Genomic DNA, 23170 nt, shown 5'->3' with positions numbered 1-23170 from the left:
TTTGTACTGTAGGTTACATGTGTTGTAAGGTGCGAGAGTCAGTGCAAAGAGACGGTGTACAGGTGGTCCCGGTTCAGGTTTTCTGTAGACTGACTGCTTGAGAGTAAAACGGTTTATAAACTCTGAGATCCAAGACCTGATGCACCGATACGGTCGGTCCGATTGTAAATGAGCGAACAGTCTCTGGACTGGGTTGTCTTCAACACCCACTTGCCTTGCGGTCACCAGCGGAGCAGTGTTAATACGGGCTGTGATGCAACTGCAAAGCACACACTCAATGGTGCTGCAGCAATATTTGCTTGACCAGAGCGTTTTGGGGAAATGCCTAATTTCTTTAAAACCACTTAGAGCTATTAGGGACGCTTTTGCGAATTCGGGGTGGGTTTGTTGTGGGTCCATGGCGACTTCTCTGGGATCTAAAATGCGCTTGACATTTTCTGGTTGTTGTGTTGGCACCACACTGCTGGTCGTAGTGGATGAGCAAGCGGTGTCATTAGATAACTTGATTGCCTTGCTGTGGTGCTCAGCCAGCAGTGGGTTGAGCTAAGGCTACATCCCAAGCCGCACGGTCTGACAGTTTGTGGTCTGCCGGTCAGGAAGTCCAAAATCCAGTTGCAGAGAGTGATGCCCAGTCCCTGAGCTTGGGTAGGATTGAATGAGAAATGGTGTGGAATGTTAAGCTATAGTCAATGAGCAGCCTTTCGCATAGGTGTTCCTCTGTCATGGTGTGATCAAGCCATGTTAAGTGCAATGGAGATGTCCTTTTTTGTGGATGTTGAGCGTTAAGCAGATTGGAGTAGGTCCAGTGTACAGTATGTCAAGCTTATTTTGATGTGGGCAAGACCAAAACACACATACGCCATTTGATGTCTCACTATATCACATAACTTGGCTGGTATATTCTGTGAATGGCACAAATGTTTTCGGGCTTTGCGAAGTTATTTTAAGACAGAACAGAGTCAGAGCCCCTGATGCAAAAGCCTTTTCTCGATTTTGATTTGCATTCTCAGTCCGGTCTTGCAGTGTTTAAGGAAATCAATGAGAGATCACTAGGATAGTGTGTGGACGAAAATGTACTGAATCACACAACTTCAAAACGATTAATTGATATCCTTTATATTTTAGTTTTTATTAACTTATCTGTCTCCTCCGGATTGTAGCTGTTATGAGGCTGTTCTCTTCTGTAGAATAACTGGGGTGGTCTGTTGAAGTGTTTGGCTGATAGTTTATAACATACCGCTTCTAAGCTGTTTGTAAACTGTAGAAGGTTATGTTTTCGGTCTACGGTACAATGTTATAATGCTGTTGTAATAATGCTGGTCTGGGACCATACACCCTATCTTGAAATTAGGTGTGGCATCTCAGACATTTGTAACATTAATGGACATTTAAAAATCGGTATCGTGCATGCTCTACTGACTGGCGGAATTTCCCCGCATGGATCTGAGTGGTGCTTGCCCGGTAAATTACGCCGCCCCGCATGCAAGAGGAAAACCATATATGGTAGTGGAAGTAGGTGTGGCGAACAGGCGAGGGGATCACAAGACAAGCTGAAAGAGAATGTGTTGTTCGATTGAGAGAGCTTTCTACTGCGAGAGAAAAGAGGCCACATAGGACGGCCGATGTGTTGGCTATTTGTGCACTCGAAATGCAATGATGTGCAACACTTATGGTGTGACACTGTCCACATTTCTGCAGATCAGTGCTCCATTTTGGACAGGATAGCACTTATTTTCTAACGATATCGACCTACCTCTTTAACTTGAAAATAACCGTGAAGTCAGCAATGACTCAACGCTAGAGATGTATGCAGTCATCTCTTCGATTGCACACTGCTGGGCGCGTGGACCTGGGGACTTTTGCTGCACCAGTGGTGAGGGTATAGCAAAAACATGACAAGCACAGTAAGTGATCGGACAGGAATGTTGATGTATCTTGGCTGGTTGATCGCATGCAAGTGAATGAATGACATTCGTTGTTTACAAAGTTTACAATTTCATTACGTAGCTTCTACGCGAATTGAGCCTTATGCTTGTGGATTAGCATTTTAGATCACCTACCTATGTGTTTATAATTTATTGTTTTTTGGGATTATTCTCCAGAAAATTAGTAATGTCCGATCCAATGACGTGGGCTATAACCATTTTGACAAGTTGAGCAGCAGATCCGCTGCGCCCAGTCTATATTGTCTTTACTTATATCTTGGAGCTTGTGCTCGTGTAGACTACATGGTGTATTGTTGTCTCACTTTGTCGCAATGTGCCATGGAATTAGTGACTGGATAATCCGTTTTCTGCAACAAAGGGCTGGCTTCTCGTAAATAGCGCTGAGCAGGCTGGCTGTGAGGACGGAACGTGGAGGTGGGGGGTCCAGCGAGGGGTTCGCTTTAGGACGCAGTATATTTTCTCTATTCCCTTTATACTGTCCCGGGGAATTCTCACTCCCCCTTGTCATTTGGGCTACATCGACTACGCGTTAGCTTTCACTGCCGTGCTGTGACGGCGTGGTCGACTATTCGCTGTTTAAAATAAGAAACGCTAATGGATGAGTTAATTACGATTGACGGTACAAGTCTAGGCTGTATTAAAGACGTTATCTCGGTCGATTGGGTACCGTTAGAGCCGACCGTGGGTTAATTGCATGCCTGTAATGTTCGGTCCACTTTGATGCGTCAGATTCAGCCAACAGTAAAAACCCTAAAGGTGTGACATCGTGTTATTGTGCACGTTTCAATGCAACCGCATATGCTTATTTTTAAAACAGTATAATTTATACTGTTGATAGTTCAATACGTTTGGCACGTTCTTCTCTCCAGACATAAAAACACGCCTCTCCCATTCCCGGAAATTGATGAAGGTATTTCTTCATAACAGTGACGCATGTAGGCTACTTCGTTTTGTAATAGCCCATAGCGGAACGGCTTCTACAGAATTGTTCCTAATTTGGAATTCCGAACTATGAAACCATCGATAAATAATTAGGTATACAGATTATTCTGGGCCGTTGCAATAGCGTATCATCAACCTGAAGTCAAACAGTCAAGTCAGTGTTGCCCCAGTGCAGGATATGGACAGCTGCAGCTGTCTATTTTAAGGTGTGTATATGTGTGTGTGGGTGTGCGCGCGAGTGTGTTTAAAATGGTTGCGCCTACAAGCTAAACAGTAGCCTACCTTTGGAGAAGTGCGTGCTACAGTATACAGTGTGCAATAAAAATAATATAATGTAACTTTTGAGTAATGTGCTATAAGGTTTACCCAAAACAATTGTCAGTTATAGGTCACGAGTACCATATGCAACTCGTGTAGCCTAATACGCACAGTATGGCCTATATAACACATTATTCCTGTTATTTATTTTCTAAGTGAGGGCTTGGTCTGCTGGCGTTTTGAACGTGCCAGCCTTCAGGTACATAAATGTTGCAGCTATTAATTGTTTGCAAAGGATCTCTCTGTAACAATACTTCATAAAAGCCAAATATTGATTTGGCACAAAACGCTGGCAGTGTTGTTAGGTTGGCATGCAATAGTTGCAGCCACAGTGAGCTTTCTAAGAGATGACACAGTAGGATGTGATATGCCCGAGTATTATCTTGGCACTAAAGTGTGTAATATATATGTAATATATCTTAATTTAGACCTTTATATTCTTCTGATCAGAGGAAAGTTGCATATCACTGCAGTAGATTGTAGGCCAATTGCATTGAATTTAACCTAACTTCAAAAGTTTGTTGAAAATTATTATATATATATTTTTTATAAATCAGTCTGTCCTATCCAGAGCGCCTTACAGGAGTAATTATTGTTAAGAACTTTGCACCTGGTAAGCTTGGGAATTTGATCCCGTAACTTACCTGTTACTGGCCCAACTCTTTAACCGAGGGCTGCCCAACTGTCTCCTGGATAAATACCCTTTTGTAGGTTCTATCCAAACCATATTTTGCACACCTGATTCTAATGATTTAGTCACAACTGGGGTTTGGGAGAACGTACAGGACGGTAGATCTCCAGGGAAAGGATTGGGCAGACCTGCTCTAATTGCAACCACCCCAAAATACTGTTGCAGTAGGATTCTAGATGGAGAATATGATTGTAGTGTGTTCTGCAAAAACACCATGGCCTCAGACCCCCATACGGATTGCCATGGCAACAACATGTTATAATACTCGCAGTGAAAGTAATGCACAAAACAATTTGTACTATAATAAAAATGTGCCTGTTCTTTTTTTTTCAATTGCTGTGTTGGAAAATGGAAATCTAATATTTTTCGTTTTTGGCACTCATTCTGAAGAAGGTCATTCTGAGTCATGTTCCCTCCCATTGTCCTGGCTCTTGCCTTTCCCTTTTGAGGATGCAGGAATAGGGACCAGGGGTGACTCTGCCATTTTTGGTCCTGGATGAGTCAGAGACCATTGAGTCAGAGACCATTGAGTCAAAGCCTCATTGCAAGAAAAGCAAGTTGGCTGCAAGCATCCCAAATGGCACACTTGTTCCCCATGTAGTGCCAGGGCCAATAGGGAATAAGGGTGCCATTTGTGACACTGATCATGTAACAATAAGGCAACATCTCTTAGGTGCATCAATTCAGGGTGGGACCTGTGTGTGAGAGTGTGTGTGTGACAGAGAGACTGAGAGACTCACTAGGTGATTGCGTGAAGTTGGACTTCCATCCTGCAGGGAGATGGGCAGCACAGATTCAGCATGTACACTGACACAGTCAATCCCCATTCTCTTTCCCACCCAATGCCATACTTTTCACTGGCCCTCTATTGTGTTGGGAAGGCCCATGGCAGGGTTTCACATGGCTGCAGGCAGCTTTAACAATAGAAACATTGGGAACCCTGTTGGGACCTCTCTGAGCTGCCCTGTAAAACATGCCTGACCACTCTGGTCTCTTCACAGGGCGTCTCCCACGAATGAGTGAGGCAAGTGGACATCCACACATCTCCTTCAGCGACGGAAACCTCTCAGCTCAGCAGGAAGAGCCGTTCCAAGGGAAGATTGGGTTTTTACCTGCATCCACTCCAACTGTCGGTCGCGCGTGTGATTTGGTGACCTCCGTCAAAGCGCGCACCCCCTCTCCTAGGTTGTGTGCCACGAACATTCTATTCCTTTTGTCTCCAGATAAGGCCTGTTGCAGGGGGCATTGGTGGGCTGTGTTTGTGGTTGGGGGACTGTTGTGTACCTAATACTCCATAGTCCCCCGCCTCCAATTAGCCCAGTTATTCATGCTAGCCATGAGTTTACCACCCCAGCAGAAACCCAACAGCAAGAGAACAGGCAAGCGCATCTCGTTTTTCCACGATCAAGGAGTGGCGATGAAGGAGACGTCCTCCCAGCAGCATCCGGACGGTTCTTACTACAGCCTCAGCGGCCCAGCCTCAGGGCCCGGCTCCGGGCAGAGTGAGGCCGCAGGCACGGTCACCTCCACAACCTCCAACCCTGAGGCTCCCCATACTGGTATGTACCTCAACTCCGTGATCTTCAGCCCAGAGAAAGGAGACCAGAGTCGGGGACATTACCAACAGACTGTACCCATGAAGTGGCCGGACCCAGCAGCCCAGCCTCCACCTCCACAGAGGACCGGGACCGGGAACTGGACCCAGGGCGTCAGTGTGGCTAACTGGGGGCAGAACTTTGCTCCGTACCTAGGGGGCCTCAGCGACTCGAGGTCCCAGGCTCCACCTGCTTTCGTGAAGCAGCCGATTCGGGATGGGCCCCAACCCCTGCAGTCCCAGCCCCCCAGTAGGGCTGTGGAGAAGCAGCCGGCCCAGCAGCCACAGACTAACCCCCTCCCTGCCAGGGTAGAGGTTTACCGGGACGTCAGGGACGTGTCCAAGCCCCGCGGTCTGGAGTGGGAGCAGCAGCAACAGGCGTCTCAACAGCAACAGCAGTCCCACTCCCAGACGTTCCCTCAGACTCTTAAACCTGGCGCTCTCAACGCCCCCCCTCACAGCACATCCAACCCCGGGGGAAGCTCCGTGCTTCAGCCCTTCCAGCTAGCCTTCGGCCAGCCAAAGCCGCACCTAGGTTACTTCCAGGTGTTTCAGGGGGCCAATAGGACTTTACCCAATCTGAACTACAACTCCCAGCAACCCAAGCCCCAACAGCATTCACAGCTCCAACAGCAGGAGCAACAACAGCGTCAGCAGCAACAAATATTACAGCAACAGCAACAAATACAACAACAGCATCACCACCAGATGCAGCAGCAGAAAATGCTTCAGCATCAACAGCAACTGCAGCAGCGACAAATGCAGCAGAAGCAACAGTTACAGCAGCAACAACAAATACAACAGCACCAAATACAACAACAAATACAACACCAAATACAACAGCCGCAACATGTTCTGGAATATTACCCCAGCAACCAAAACCCGCCTACACACACACACCCTCACTCGCAACCACCAGTGTTAGTGCACTCCCAGGAGACCCGGTCGGACCTCCTGGAAACGTCGCCGGTGTCTCCACAGGCGCCCCCCCCGCTCGGACCCCGAGCCCCCTGCCACAGACGCACAGCCGCAGCTCCCCCAGCTTCAGCCACGAAGGTCCAGGAGGCTCTCCAAGGAGGGCGGAACACCGCCGGGCGACAACCCGTTCCTGATCCCGTCGGACGTGGCCCAGAACGGGGCCTCTGAGGGGCCGGGCGGAGCCCCGAAGGTGGAGGAGATCCTCGTTGCCCAGGCGGCCCCTACAGGGGTCATCCAGAGCACGCGCAGGAAACGCAGGGTTTCCCAGGAGGTCAACCTGGAGACGCTGGCTCAGAAAGCCTCGGAGATGGAGTCACTGCCGCCACACATTGTGAAGGTAAATGTTATTGTAGGTGCTCGTGGCAATGATTAAGAGAGAGGTACAGGATGTAAGAGGCATGTCCTGCCCGACAAAGTTTTATTTTTGTTGTTGTTTCTTAGGCGTTTGGGCTTTTGCATGCTTTATTTGATAAAGATGGTGGGGAAAGTCAGGCTTTGCTGAAAGAGCTGTGTGTTGGATTCAAACCCATGCTGCAGCGGTACGTTAAACGCTGGACCCCCCCCACCCCAGAACCCCCCCCACCCTCCTCCACAGGCCACCCACCATAAATTCCTTCCTAGCCACGTTTTCCTGCATACATATGCACTCACTCACAAATCAGTTGAAACACTGTGCTGCGATGTGTTTGGGCTTGTGGAGCCGCATTCATATTTCGGTGGAGTGTTAAAACCTCCTATTTTGTTGCCTTTGACCTAGGAATAATTGCAGAGGGGTTGTGGTTCCTTTATCTAGTACTGCGTCAGGGTCAGAAAACAAAGAAGGCAAGCCCAAGTTGGCCAGAAATGATAATACAAATGAATGATTAGCACGTTGCTGAGCGGAATAAGCAACCATCCGGGCCAATATTAACACAGCTGTGAATGATCATTTCTATTTTGTATGAGGGGTAAGTTAAACGTCCTTTTTATCCTCAGTCCAACCTGTTGCTCTGCCTCTTTTTGACTACATGGTGAGTGATGGTTCTGCTGTAATAGTACGTGCTCTTGGTTTTTCCCTGGATGACTGTGCAGTTGTAAATATGTAGTCCCTCACTGGGGGCCTCATGCCTCACCATACTGACAAAGGCTATTTAAATCTTCCCCCACACGGTCTGGAGGCTCCTGGTTTCCTGTTCCAATGGATAACCAACCACCTGGTTATGAACTACTCCCAGGTCCAAGTCAGTCCCAGAGGAGAAGAATCAAATACTAAATAGCCAGCTTCGTGCACTCGATTAGAATTTGAGGGATGTAGAGTATAGAAATAGAGTGCCAGGTTTGCAGGTTTGGGTGCAGTATTCAGCAGAATGTATGCCTTTTTTTCTCCTGTTGTGGCATTGGGGAGGGAGGGTGAACTTTTCCACTGCGAATGAATGGGAGCTCCAATACCAGGGCACACTCTTATAGGCTGGTGCCAAAATCACTCCATTACACATTACTCACTCCTCTGGACTTCAGTTAATGAACAACTCTATTGTGGATGTAAAACAACGTCACTTCCTGACAGTGTACTTTGATTTCCTTCTCAACAGGATTAGTCTTCTTAAACCGGTTCTCCAGGCTTTATTTCACTATATAGCATTTCACTGAGTATTATGCTAGGTCATTTGACCTATGAAGGAAGTCTCTTCAGGCCACCTTCAGGTCTGATTTGCTGATCTTTTATTGTCTCATCTACAGGAGCAGCCTCACAGGCCTTGGAGCCCCCCAAAACAACCTCCAGGTCAAGGGCCAATGGACAGGGATTCAGGGGGTCACAGCGCCAAGCGGCCCCGTGATGAAAGCATGATGCCCCTGGTTATCCCTGTGTCTGTCCCCGTGCGAAGACCCGACCCCGCCTCATCGTCGTCCTCCCCCGACCGGGAGCTCTCCACCCTGGGCACCGGCTGGCCTCAGAGAGCCTCCACCTTACAGGATGTGAGCAGTATGGAGCGCAAACCCTCAGTCATTGTCACCCGCCGACGATCGCTGAGGAACTCGCTGTCGGAAAGCACAGGACAGGTGAGGCCGAATAATCATGCGCTCACCTCACACCTCACACCTCACACCTCCGCCTCCTCTTGGGACGGCGAAGTATGAAATATGCTGTGAAACGGTGGTAAATTGTTTGTATTTTCTGTAAGCATCGAGAATCTTATTCTGGCGTCATGGTGATGGATGCTGCCCCTAAACGGCCCGTGAGTGACCTCTCCAGTGAGGTCACTGCTCCCAGTGAGCTCTTTCAAGGTTCAAATCCTGGTTGTGGATTGGTCCAGGGGTCTGGTGGAGGGTGGTGCAGTTTGCCAACACGCTTTGAGGGTTTAGTAAGTTTGAGGGGTTAATAATCAAGTATGGCTCCCATGCCTCGCTGCGCTTTTGGCAACTCCTTGTAGCGGTCCCTGTGAGCTCAATCAATCTAGACTTCCTGGTTGAGCGAGCATTGTAATAAGGACCGTAACGGCATCGATGTGCTTCGGAGGACACATGACAGCATGAGGGGGTTGACGTAAAAAGGGAAAAGATATATGCTTGGTTAAAATCCTCAAATAAAATGATCTGAGTCATGCATGAAAAAAGTATCTGGTTTTAACCCCCACGCAATGTACAAAGTGTTATTCAAAAACATAAAACACTGTCAAAAATATATTGATTTGATATTTTGACCATATCACCCAGTCTTTATGACCGCCCCCATCTCCTATAATCTCTTTTAATCCTACATGACCTGCTGCCATACTATCCCGCTCTCCATTATCCAGCACCCCTCTTTACTTTATTACCCATAGTCCTTTCTCCCCCTCCCCCTGTCCTCATTTCTACCCTGCCCCCCCCCCCTTCTCTGCTGCCCAGATCAGGTTGAGCAGATTAGAAGGTGTTATCCCCACTATAGATCAAGGAATAGTCTACCATGTTACTGTACTATACATGCTGCTGCATTAGGTGACCTGTACTATAGACTGCTCAGTGTTTGAGGGAACATCTTATGTACTATACAGACTGCTCAGTGTTTGAGGGAACATCTTATGTACTATACAGACTGCTCAGTGTTTGACGGAACATCTTATGTACTATACAGACTGCTCAGTGTTTGACGGAACATCTTATGTACTATACAGACTGCTCAGTGTTTGAGGGAACATCTTATGTACTATACAGACTGCTCTGTGTTTGAGGGAACATCTTATGTACTATACAGACTGCTCAGTGTTTGAGGGAACATCTTATGTACTATACAGACTGCTCAGTGTTTGAGGGAACATCTTATGTATTATACAGACTGCTCAGTGTTTGAGGGAACATCTTATGTACTATACAGACTGCTCTGTGTTTGAGGGAACATCTTATGTACTATACAGACTGCTCAGTGTTTGAGGGAACACCTTATGTACTATACAGACTGCTGTATGAGGGGATCTGTACTGTACTATATAGACTGTACTATACAGACTGCTATATGAGGGGATCTGTAATCTAAAATTATGAATAGGATAACATTTGTCAAGGGAAGGTAACATAATTACAATAGTTTATAGGACACAAAATAGCCACAATTAAGCCCTAAAATAGATTGTTATAAAAAAAAAAGGATTGTGTGCCTTTATGACATGCACACAAGAGTGCACTTTTATTTGTGGGAAGACGGGTAACATATTCCTTAAAATTAAAGAAATGTTTAGCTGAAGTCTGGGTAATTGTATCCCATAATGAGAAAAAGAAAATGTAATAATAAACTGAAATGTTTTTAACTGAGGCCAGGTCAGTGTTTCAAAACTAAATACAGGATATTTATTTCAATCGGAAGTATGGTGTGAAATCCCTAACCAGATAAACAACTCACATAGAAGTATTTCTATTTGGGTTTGAAACCAGGGAGACAAAGGATGAAACATGCACCAACATGGTTACTCCCGTCCATCCAACGTGCTAACTAATGTCCGTCTAGACATTGGTTAGGAAACAAAACCCACAGCTGAATGCGTATTCAGTACAGGCTGGATATTGGAACATGGCATGTTTCTGGTCATGTGTGTTTGCCTGAAGTTCAACCTTTTTTTTTAGAACGGGGGAACCGAGGGAGAGAAAGACGACGACGGCAAGAAGTCCAAACGGCGTCCCCGACCTGAACCCCTCTTCATCCCCCCTCCCAAACCCGGCACCTTCATCGCCCCCCAGGGGTACTCCAGCATCACACCCTACCAGAGCCACCTCCGCTCCCCGGTCCGGCTGATCGATAACCCCCTGACAATACCCCCCTACACCCCCCCTCCCATCCTCAGTCCCGTCAGGGAGGGGACAGGGCTCTACTTCTCCACCTTCCTCTCCTCGGCGGCTGCATCCAGCCAGGGTCTGCCTCCACCCATCACACCCAAATCAGCCACACGCAGCCTGCTGAGGTCCAGTAAGTACCTCTACCATTGGCCATGCCTGGGCTGACCGTCTGTCTTAAGTTAACAAGTGCAGTGACATGGATAGCGGAGTGTACACACTAACTATAACCTTGTGTGTAGTAATTTAAACTTTTTTATTATTATTTCTCACCGATATAAAAGTACCACGTTTCCAAAATGATTCGTGTTTATTTCTCTTATTCATGTTAATGCACCCGTCTCTCAGACCAAGGGCTGTTATTGTTTTACTCTTCTGTTTTGTCTCGTTTTAAGATAATCTGAAAAAAAGCTTACTGCTTCATTGAGCACATTTAAATGCAATTTATGTGGGAAATGTGTGTTGGTTCAGCAAGCAGCTTGATAATAAAAAAAATAAAATTTTATGTGCTTTCGGAAGACACATCTCGACATCAACTGTCCCAAGTACGCTGGGAGTTGTCTCCATGAAGCAAAAGCATTCATTAAGAATTACAGAGAAAGATGGGATTTTGAAAAGATAGAACATTATACAGGAGTAGAAAATGTAATTGAAGTTTCTTCTTTGTGTTATTCAGACAGCGTTGACATAACTCCTCCAGTCCTCTCAGCGATTGGTGAGGTCACTCCGGTCAGCATAGAACCGTGAGTACAGAACACACCACCCGCTCTTCACTGCCAGCTAAGCTAACGGAATCTGAAGTTGAACGATCACGGCCTGAGAGGCTAAAGAACCCTTTGTGTTAGACCCAGAACAGATATTCCAACAAAGTCACTGGGCTGGCTAAAGAGTACACAGTGTCGGGGTCACTGTTGGGTGTTGAGGCTATTGAAATGGGTCGCAGCTGAGGAGGTTAGTTTATGAAAGGATCGAATGTGAGCTTGGGCCTGACCCAGTTATCTTGTATCACTGCCCTGTTTTAAGCGATAAAGACAGATGGTGTGTGTGTGTGTGTGTGTTGAGGAGAAACGGGGTGTATTTAGGGTCGTCTTTCCTTCTTTGTCTTGATTGTTAGCAGCTGGTAGCGGGCCGGGGCGAACCAGGCGAGAGCAAGCTTCAGTAGTAAATCAAGTCTTTCAACTGAGTCCCCAGCAGCCAGTTCCCGTTTGGCTTCCTCCGCCGCCGCCTCCTCCTTAAACAGCACCTCCTTCTTCGGTCAGTTTAGCTTACACCAGTGCACAATGTAGCAAACTATTTGGAACGGGAAACCAATACGCCCGTTTCTTATTGGATAAGCATGTGTTGTCCTCAGCCATCAGCTTAGACCAGGAATAGTCAAGGAGGTATGCAAACGTTGCCGAGGAAACCTAGCGAATGTAGTTGGCGTGATTCTTTATTCTCCGTGTGACAGAGGCATGTTTGTTCTACATAGGCCTGAAGGGTTTCTGTCGTAACGCTTTTCAGTGTGTTGTGGTCGTGTTGTGGAAGTAACCCTAGTCTGTGGGGAGCAGGGCTGCAGCTTTTTGCAGTTCGTGCACAGACAGGGAGCAGGCAGAAGGCTGGCTGCATTCCAAACCGTTTCGAAAGCAGCCATTAGCTATATTTGGAGTGTTCTAGGGTAACCTGATATACTTATAGCATCACGTTGTAACTTTGGGGGTAGACATAACTCTTTTGAGCATGATAAGCTTGGGCTTTTTCGTGCAACATTTAGATAAAGTGTTACAAAAGACAGCCGGTCCGTGGTTCTTTCTAAAGCAACAGGTTCTATGTGGAACCACATAATATTTCCAAATATTTTCAAAGTTCTTTATAAATATCTGATGGACATTTCGTCAGTATTTGCACATAAGTGAGGTCCACTGTCATTTCAACATAAAGATTCCACTGTGACATTCACAGAACTGAAGCAACGTATCCTGTTTCCACCCACCTGCATGAAATAAATGATGAAAACTATGTTAATGACAAAAAATGAGCTAGAGCATTAGCAGCAAGTGTAACCATGTTACTGGAATAGAGATTTTACCACAGCAGGGCCTAGATGGAACCATTTCAAAAGTCATCTCTCGGTTTCTCCGACCAACCACTGCCCGTTCCGTGCTCTCAGGCGTATAAACATCGGAGTCCGGTACCAGGCAGAGGTTCCCGAGCTGAGACAGCGCTCGCTGGCCTTAAATGACCATCACAAGGCCCATCTGGTCTGGGCTCCTCTCAACCAACTGGAGGCTAAACCTGGACTTGAGGAGAGAGGTAAGATACCAGCTGTAACACTACTGAATGCAGTCCACAACCAGGTTTGGTATTACCACATAGAAACATTGCAGTGGTTTGAAGAACCCTGTGATGGCAGTGTGCTGGTCAGGAAATCTGGATTTCTCTTTCCTCACCCACCCTCCCTCCCTCCCTCCCCCCCTCCCCCTCCCTCTCTGTCTCTCTCCAGTGGATGACCTCATGCACCTTGCCTGCTCCAGTGCTCTGCATGGAGGTGGGACCAATCAGGAGCTTGCGCTGCATTGCCTCTACGAGTGCAAGGGTGACGTCATGGTGAGCAATGCATGATGGCTTTTTGTGACTTCAGAGGGATGACGCTATAAGAGCTGGGCTGTGTTCGTTCTGGCACACCGCATATCAGCGTGGTTTGGAAAGGCAAAGGAGTTTGTTTTTGGACCTGTCTGTGTAGATGGTACCTGTCCATGTGTATGTTTTCTTTTTTGCTTTTACCGTATCATTTCCTACAGAGACGTTGCTCTGCTCATTGGTGGATGTGGAATGACCTCGACCGATTTTGATGCATGCATAATGTATCAGTAATATAGCAGTTATCTGACATTTTCATCCAAAGTCGTCTGTGCATACATGCGCTGGTGGCCCCAGCGGGAATCAAACCCCACAAACTCCACACTGTAGCACGGCCCTCACTTCCTCCCTCCAACACCAAACGTGGATGTATGGGTGCATGTATCTGGGAGTGGGTTGACTTCACAGTGACGCCACTTGTCGGAGTCAGCAGCTTTGTCACCAGTGTGGTGAACATGCAGCCGATGGGAGGCGACCCGGGGCTGATTGGGTTCACTGTTACAGCAAGGAGCCATGTTCCCCTTGTTGTTTTGTTAGAAGATATTCCCAGCGCTCCATCTACCCAATGGCCATGCACTGAGACACAGAGAGACACACACACACACACAGTGGAGTAAAGGTCACCAATGGGGCTTTGGGCAGAAACGCAGCCGTGTTGAAAGAAAGAAGAGAGCGAGACAGAAGGAGGAGATGGAGAGGCAGATTGAGCGGGAGAAAAAAGAGAGGGTCTAGCGGTAGTTACTTTGGCCACGTAGTTGTCAAGGAGACAGAAGATGTCCGTTTGTGTTCAGTTGGCTTGCGTGTGCAGTTTCCCTTTCACCCGGTCTATAACAGCAAAAATCAGCCCCTTAATGATTACAAATCCGCTGACTGTTCAGCAAGCTGTTTGTGTGCTGGAAAACATTTAAAGAAATGCTTCTCAAACCAGGTCCTGGGGCCCCAAAGGCATGCATGTTGTTCCTTTTAGGAGGAGGTCATGTGCGTAGTGCTAAAGCAAGCGATAGGTGACTGGTGTTTCGACAGCCATTCTTGCAGCGGTTCATGTGTAAATATGAGCCTGTGCAGTGTGGGTCTTCAGGCTACTGCCCAGAGCCACGCTCCATGACACCACTGCTGTTTCCACATGACAGACCAGTCCTGCAAACTTCAACGGTTGCCTGCTGCAATGGTGATCTGTTGCAGACCTAAGCATGACAAGACAGGCCATCAGTGTAATGCCAACATTTCTATGAAGGGGGAGGGAGTAAGTCCCGGAGCTACTCGTTATGCGTCATATTAACCAATCAGGACAGACAGGCAGTCAGTAATGATTTAATGGGCAGACATTGGCTCTCGGGAGACAGGGCCCTCATTCATCACATCAGTAGAAGAGGGAAAAAAACGATGACATCATCCGTCAAAGAGACGGATCGATTTTGCACTGAATAACATGTGGAGTGTTCCTGCTTGTGCCACGTCTGCATTCCGAAACCCGTGTAGGCTTATTTCATATTTGGGGATGTTTGTTCAACTGGCTCAGCTAGTTTTTATTTCATCTGGTGAGAAACATGAGTCAGAGGGAGCATGGTTTTGTCAGATATCAGCGGTCGACGAGGTGTAAAGAGAGAAGTCTGAACGTCTGGGTGAAATGATGTGCACGACCTGATCCAGCTATTAATCTTTGAGGAAGAGGTTTCTGGAGGGTTGAGGTGAGGAGATGAGGGGGAGAGTTGGGGAACTGGATCCAAGTCATAGAAGACATCCACATTCTGTAGCTCTTGAGGGTTCATTTGTGAACGACCGGGTTGACGTGGCGTTTCTCTGCTTTCAGGCAGCGCTGGCCCTCCTGCTGTTGAAGGACCCCGTCTTCTCCAAGGACCACTGTCTCGGAGACTACCATTACTCAGGTAGGTCCTCGGCCCGGAAAAGCCCTGTTTCTTCGGTAACCGGTGAACTACCGCGTCATCGGGGGCCATCTCTCCCGGCGTGCCCCACGGTCTGAGGCCTGGGCTTTCCCCCGGTCCCACTGGGCTGGCTCCCTTCAGACAAGCCTCGCTGCCCTGAATGTCAGAGCCTGTGCCGTCTGCATTCTTGCGTGGGTCCCTTTCTTCTCTGCTGACGGGGGCGAGCTCTGGAGCCTTGAACAATGGCCACTGAAGGGAGGAGGACGTGCTAGCTAGCGGGGGAACGGAGCGGGCGGGTGGGCTAGGCTTAGGAAACCGGCAGATTTGACAGTGTTGCCTGGGGTGGGTGGGGTGGGGGGGGGGTGTTGAGGAAGAGAGGGGAGGGTTGTGGGTTTGTGGCGTGTGGTTAATCCTAAGCAGGGGACAGAGACCCAGTGTTTTTCCAACCACTCGTGTGTGTGTGTGTGTGTCTGTGGCAGACAGTCACCGGTCACTGTCTGTCCATCTAGCTCCACGCCCCTTTTGTCTGCTCTCCATTTCTATCAGTTTCCCTTTTTCTCTGTGTCTCAACGTTCCTCACTCACTCTCTTCCTCTCTCAGGGTCAGACAGCTGGACCTCAGTAGAGAGACGTGACTTCAACAAAGGGATCGCTGCCTATAAGAAAGACTTCTTCACAGTCCAGAAACTGGTATGTGCCAGTCCTATGTAGGCTTCATAGTAACACTTTGTCGTGGGCTACTCAGCTCTCAACAGAGCGCTGTTTTAAAAGCATATTACATAAGCATGAACTGAATAGGATATCTGCCTTTATGCAAAACACCATGCAACATTTAAAAGACACATTCTGGAGACCACTGTAATAGACTCTGGAGGCTCTAGCAAGCAGTCGTAGGAATACAACTGTCTGTCAAACCGTGTAACAGCATTGACCTGAAGTGTGTTTGCGTGCGTCTGGTCTGACAGGTAAGCACCAAGACAGTGGCTCAGTGTGTTGAGTTCTACTACAGCTATAAGAAGCAGGTGAAGATCGGTCGGAACGGAGCACTTATCTACGGAGAGGCGGAACCGCCTGACAGCAGAGGCACTGAGGAGGAGCTGGACCACAAGGTGAGCTGGTTGAGTTCCTACACAAACACTTCATGTTAACGTGACCCCCCCACCCCCTCCCCCCCAACTTAGAAGAGTCCACGGTTAGCTCTTACCAAAAAAAAAAAAAGAAAGGTAATGCCAGTTAACTGATACTTCAGGAAGCAGAGTTGCATGTGAAAATGTAGACTGTTCCTGTACCAAACCTGCCTCTCCCACAGACATTATAAGAACTAGTTTGCTGATTGACAGGTAACCGTGTCATAAACCACCAGGCACTGGGTCACTACGTGTTGCATACATGAACCACATCAGTTACGGCTTGACTATCTAATTACAACTAACTTAATGTCAACTTGGCAAATTATGGAGGCAAAATCCTTTTCTATGCATGAATTTTGAGAATGAATATAGAAATAACACGTAATATATTGAAAATGTGTGATTGCACTGATTTGCCTTGATTTTTTTTCCATTATATTTGAAGCTGAGAAACGAACCAAAGAGATCCCCCATTTATCCCTTTAAAAATGTTATGAACTTACTTTCTAACACGTCGACAAAGCCCTTAGGTCACTTAAAGGATCCCACCGTAAGAATTCCATAGCACAGTCCCTATGTAGTGTGTGCATAAGCACTCCATAAACAAAGAAGGAAGTTGATCACACTATTTAGAACCAGGTGACTTGAACCACCCATTTGAACCTAGGAAGTGGTTTTCCTTTAATGTTTGAATGGTACCAACAGAAGGACTAAACCATACATTCAAAACGCCCGCATAAAACACTTCCGGACAGTACATTACATACTGGAGTAAACTGAGTAAAACACTCAAAAAGTCAAAGGAATACATTTGTGCATCTCTCACTGTCGACCAGTACAACACTGCATAAACCATTTTTGTACAATGACACATCTCTCACATTCACTGTCTGTTTCTGTCTCTCTACCAACAGAGCTCTCAGAGATTAGAATCTCGGAAGGAAGATGAAGACAACAGGAAGTGGGAGGGGTCAGCTCAGAGGACACAGCGAGGCTCCAGTCCAAGCAGGATGACATTACAGAGCTCAGATAATGTGAGAGACACTGAGTGTGTGTATGTGTGTAAGAGAGAGAGATATGCATGTCATATTTGTAATATTGTACAATCAACACTGGTGGCCTCATGCAATAAACATTATTTGAACTTTTGATTTTGCCCTGCTGAGTTCACAGTAGGATAGTGGATAAGGATGCCAAGCTGCAGTGCTCTTCCATCTGCTGCCCTCTGCTGGCTGAACCTGGAACAGCTGACTTGGCTGGCATCCCTTCCAACCATGTTGCATAATATGATTGTCAGCAGTTTTTTTGTGTTAGGTGACCTGGTAGAAGGTTATGCTTTTTAAAGGTGACCCTAGGTAATCCTTTCTGTTTTGATGTGTAGTTTTGTGTAAAAGGAAACCCAAAAGAGTATATATTATTTGCTTTCCAGGGGGATGTTTGGGTTGGTTTAATTGGTGTGTGTGTTGACGAGAGGTGTTAGTACACAAAGCAGTTGGACAAAACGGAGGATGGTCTAAGAGTGACCCTAGTGTCATGGGCAGCTTGGTGAAGTAGAGCCGAAGTTGTTTCTGCATTCACCTCTGTGTCCACATTTATGATCGTTTTTATGTTGTTGTTTTTTTTGCAAATGAAGCATTTCAGTTGTTTGTGCAGGTTGGAGCGTTCTCAGTGCAGAAGAGCCAGGATGACTTCAGGAGAGAGCAGTCGCTGTCCCGGGTCAGTCACCCCCCTCCAAGTGCCCCCATAAAACCACGGTCAGCCCCCAAGACAGGGGCCATATCAGGGACCAAGGGCCCCGCTGGCCCGGAGGGAGAGTTCCCCTGCAAGAAGTGTGGCAGGTCAGTGTCAGAGACAGTTCTTCCATTGATTCTGAAGCAGCATGGCTTTTATCAACTGTCAAAGTTATCTGAAGAAAATTGCGGTCAGGGGTCAATGGAAAGCAGAACATTTCACGTTAAAACGTTCTGAAGTCAATATTGGTCAAAACATATCAATTGATTTCCATACAAGTGGTTTGCTCTGATTCTGACCTTATTGTGTAATACACAAATAAGCACTGGAGAACAGGCCACAGGGAGGGACACATGAGTGGCGTTGCCAGGGCATTCTGTTTTGGTGTAATTCCATTGCTCTCTGTACCACATCTGTGGAGTTCTGGCTGTTTTGGAGAATTGCAAAGTGTCAAACATTTGTCTGTTAGCGATTTGACTTGCAACTGGTTGTGTGTGCGAGTGCATGTTTATTTGTGAATATGAGTGCTAGTTTGTGTGTGGGTGGGTGGGTGTGTGTGTGTGTGTGGGTGTGTGTGTGCGCGTGCGTACGTACATGCGTGTAATAGTGACAAGCGCTCGTGGTGGTGGTTTTGAGTAGGAAGAAATGAAGCAATGCTTATAGTCTCTGACTGCAAAGTGCACGCTTGACTGTCTCCTAGCAACAGAAATACCAATGATATGGCATGTGCTCTCAGTCTACAGTCTGTCCAGCAACGGGCTGTACTAAATATCATCATGTTCTAATTACTGACAAGGGAAAAAAGGATACTGTGAAATAGAAGGACATTATTTTGACAGTATATCGTATAATTCTGACAGAGCGATATTGTGCTTTCTTTTATGAGTTGCTCTAATTTTTCTTTGTTAAATAAGGAGCCACTTTATTTGTCCCACTTATATTTCTATAACTAAACAAAACTCTTTATAGTCCCTCAGATATGGTGAAAATGGAATTGCAGTAAAATTACATTATAAAATCACAATACCTCTAAAATTGTGAAAATGGCAATACATTTATGGCAATACGAGTATCATGATAACATTGTTTTGTCAGGTGCCTGAAATGTCCAGACCTGCTCCTCATAAACAAATGTTTAATATAAAGTGGGAAAGCTGGTACTTAATTTAAAGGAATTCATGTTTCTGGCATTTGGACATCAGTTTTCCTTCTTCTGAGTCATGATTCACACAACATTAAACACTTTGTGTAAACAACCAAGCCTGCCTCCTCTCTGACCTCTAACCCTCCTCTGACCTCTAACCCTCCTCTGACCTCTAACCCTCCTCTGACCCATTCTCCCCCAGGATCTTCTACAAGGTGAAGAGCCGCAGTGCCCATATGAAGAGTCACGCCGAGCAGGAGAAGAAGGCAGCAGCGCTGAGGCAGAAGGAGGAGGCGGAGGAGCGGGCGGCGGCCCTGGCGGTGGCCGAGGCTGCGGCGCTACTGGCCGCTCGGCAGAATGGGGTTAGGGAGGGCGGAGGCGGCGACAGCACAAATGACGACTCTTCCGATGAAGATGACGACGAAGTGGAAGACGAGGACTGGCACTAAAGGGGAGCCCAGAACTTAATACTATTAGAGCCAGTACTGCCTTGCAGCTGTCTCTGGCTAAAACAGACAGTCAGGCATGGCTCCCTCTCCTGGCAGGGCAGAGAACCGACATCTGAGGCCTTTAGAACCCTCAAGCCCTGCAGTGTTCAACCATGGCTCCTAGCGGTCAAGGAATATTTTAGACCATTTTGTTACGCCTGCTACAGCTGCATTTCTCTCTGGAAACAAACATTCTTTGTAAATGACATCGGACCGTCTCAACACTATCAGGGACAGGTTCTCCTATACGGACTCCCGGTTCCCTTTAACTTGCTTGTGAAGCGTTCAGCTGTTACCTCTTTCTCAGACACTTTCGCACAGGGCTATGCAGTAGGGTTTTAAAGCCATGCCATCACTCTCTCCAACGCCAATAGTTTTCGGCCTCCAGTTTGTCATCTGCGCCTGGCTTGTTCCTTTTCCAGATCCTCTTCCAGACAGCACTTTCGGCCGAACACACAACACCACACTGACTCCTCATGTCTGGCAACGCAAGACTACATGAACCACAATGCAACTTAGCTTGGCCAACGCTCTGCGCTTTCACTGCTCTCTGCTGTTTGATAATATGAATAGATCAAATGAGCGAGTTGGGACAATGCAGTATGACCGTGGACAGGACTTCCAGGTGAGGACACTCCCTGTGTACAGACCTGCCTTGGTGTGAAGGACCGGGTGTTATATGTGCGTGTTTCATATTCTTTCTGTTTTATTTAAACTTGTTCACTTAAGGCTGCCAAATGCTTTGGTCATCAGTTCACCAAAGTGTTTTTGTTTGTTCCTCTTTCGCCTGACGCGACAGGTTTTCTTATGGGTTTTGGGTTTTGAATTCCTACCTGGTCACTTTTATTATTTTTTGTGTCATTTGGTATCCCTCACGGTCAATGCCTTGGATGTTTTTAAAGCTTTTTATCTTTGAATGAATGACAATCAGTTTTACAATGGTTAGTTTTTTATATTCAACTAATTACTGTTGCTTTTGCGAATTATATATAATTGTTTTTGTTAATGTTATTGATTGTCAGTGTACTGTTGTCTATTATTGTTATTGTTATTATTGTTATTGCTGTTATTTTTGCAGCAGGTTGCTTTGGAGCTGTCTTTTCTCAGTTGACCTAGTATATGGATATTTATGACATTGCTTTCGCTCTTTGTTTTGAACTGTGACTGCTTTAGAAGTATGTAAATGCAGAGAAGAGGATACAGATATGTACATGTGCAATAGAACAACAACGTGGTTCCCTTCCTTTAACCCAGAATGCCCCTCTGTGTACCTAGAATGCCCCTGTGTGTCCTATCTCTGTATGGGTAGTTAAGCCCGTGTTAGCTATACCATTGCTTCAGCAGAAGATATGACTGTTAAATGATATTGACTTAAATGGGAAAGTCTGCGCTGTGTAGGCCATTTCTTTGGAAACAACTCTTATTGTGTGGGCTGTTAAAGGACCTTATTATGGTCTATGTGTCTTTTTCTGCCCCCCCCCCCCGTCTCTCCAACTTTCTCTTATCATATTTCTATAATTGTTTCCTCTGCTAAGCAACAAAGCAGGCTCTGTTGTCATGGCAACAATCGAGCAGGCTTAAGATTTGTCTCTTTAAGGAGCACCAGTCACAGTGGGGTGTCGAAAGAATATTTTCCAATTATCCGTACCTGAATACAGCTTGTGCGGGTGCATGTGAGTCTGAGTGCTTTTCGGCAAGTGTGCTTTTTGTAGTAAAATACCCTGAAATTCAGCCATTTGAGGACTAGTTTGTTATCCTAATTTTCACACTTTTTTATTTAAATCTTCTTTACATAAAAAAATAAAACGTACCAGAAGATTGTCTTGGGGCATTGATTTTAATACTGTAAAAGAGAAGTAAGGATGAAATTGAGGGCATGCCACAATCGCCAAGAAGCTGTAAACCGTACCCACTTTCATTGAGGGATTAGAAAAATGTAAAGGTTTATTTAGCTAAAGAAAATTTCTATATATATATATATATATGAATTAAATTCTATGAATGCATACTTTCTGTGCTATTTTCCTATGGGGGTTCATTTCACACTAATTATGTAGAATGGAACAGAATCTCAAGTGCTTTTTACTACAGTCTAACTTATTTCTTTGAATTTCATTTTTACTACCTGTGTTCTTTTGTAATAAAATATAGGAAAAGCACTGTTTATTAAAATTTTACAATACTCATGAAAGAAGTGTTTCTCGTTCTTTACAAAACATGTTAGTATCTAGCATTACATGGCATCATGGTTATGTTCATGAGGCCATGCAATAACCTTTTATTGTTTTTTCTTAAAAAATTGATTATTTGTTCTGGTAGTTTGAGTGTTCCTATTCATTTGGCGCCTGCTCAACACTCCCCAGTGAGTGCCTGGTGAAGTTTCCCCTGGATACAGTCTGGGATCAGCCTGCCCAAATGCACACCTTTACCAATAGTGGTAAAAAAGATGCAAGAGGGTCAAGATCAAAAGGGGGGTTTAGAATCCACAAGGAAGCAGTGTTGAAGGAATCTAACTTGACTTTACATGATCCAAGCACAAGAGGGCGTTATTGTTTCAAATATATTCATTTGGCTTTTTATTTTTACATTCACATTTTTGTCGTTTAGCAGAAGCTACTATGTAAAGTAACTTAATTTGCTTAAATGCTTTGTTCCACTAATATTTAACTTGAAAAGATCAAGATTATTGAAGCTTAATCATTATAGAAGATACAATGCTGGGTTTTCTTATTACTCTGTATGCTGTAAGACATCTAAGACTGTAAGACTTCTGTTGCTTTTCCTTTCGTGGCTGGCTGTGTTTTGAGTAATGCATCTTGGATGTGGCTGTTCTGGACAAACCTCCAAACTGGATGTTCGGATGTAAGAATAGGTTTGAATGGTGCCGGCTGTGTGGTAATGCCTTCTGATTTATTACTCTTTGGCTCTTCTTGTTTGCTTATCCACTCTGGGATGTCTTGGCTCTACTCTTTCTTTTCTTTCTCCCATTCTGTCTGTTCCCTTCAGTGAAAGTGTGGCACCAGCTGGAGCAGTGTGGTTGGGCAGAGCGGCTGCACTAGAACACAACAGAATTGGAACTGGAAGATAATATGTATCTTGGCCGGCCATTTTCAGGTCAAGAGGCCAGACTCTTGTGAAGAGGACCACGGGAACTGTCCACTATGTGTAGCGCCAGAGCGAGCAGCATGGAATTCTGGGAAAGGAAAGCAAGAACTATGAGGCTTCACACATATAAACACACACACACACACACACACACTCTGTATCTATGAAGCCTGGGAGAAGAAGAGACGTACAACATCTGTATTGGAGAGTCGAAGAAGTGGAAAACTATGGGCTTAGAAAAAGTGAGGCAGGAACTGAAGATGTTTTTTTTAACATGAGACCGTGCTTCCATCTTGTTTGCATGGGGAGAGGAGGAGG

General features: G+C 46.0%; 1 protein-coding gene across 1 annotated transcript; it reads left to right on the top strand.

Moving 5' to 3' along the window:
* Nucleotides 1-1559: 1559 nt before the first annotated feature.
* Nucleotides 1560-21938, top strand: mideasb (mitotic deacetylase associated SANT domain protein b). Its single transcript, XM_010897283.4, is given in 14 exon segments — nucleotides 1560-1904; nucleotides 4899-6619; nucleotides 6621-6806; nucleotides 8189-8509; nucleotides 10547-10886; nucleotides 11430-11496; nucleotides 12903-13045; nucleotides 13236-13339; nucleotides 15183-15258; nucleotides 15856-15944; nucleotides 16220-16363; nucleotides 17299-17418; nucleotides 18038-18222; nucleotides 19462-21938. Coding segments are annotated over 13 exon segments (3408 nt in total). The 5' UTR covers nucleotides 1560-1904; nucleotides 4899-5233; the 3' UTR covers nucleotides 19709-21938.
* Nucleotides 21939-23170: the final 1232 nt, after the last annotated feature.

This window comes from Esox lucius, chromosome 15, assembly GCF_011004845.1.
Source record: "Esox lucius isolate fEsoLuc1 chromosome 15, fEsoLuc1.pri, whole genome shotgun sequence".
In the NCBI taxonomy this organism is placed as follows: Eukaryota; Metazoa; Chordata; class Actinopteri; order Esociformes; family Esocidae; genus Esox; species Esox lucius.
The sequence above is the reverse complement of the archived record's forward strand: the minus strand, read 5'-3'. Positions and strand labels throughout refer to the sequence as shown.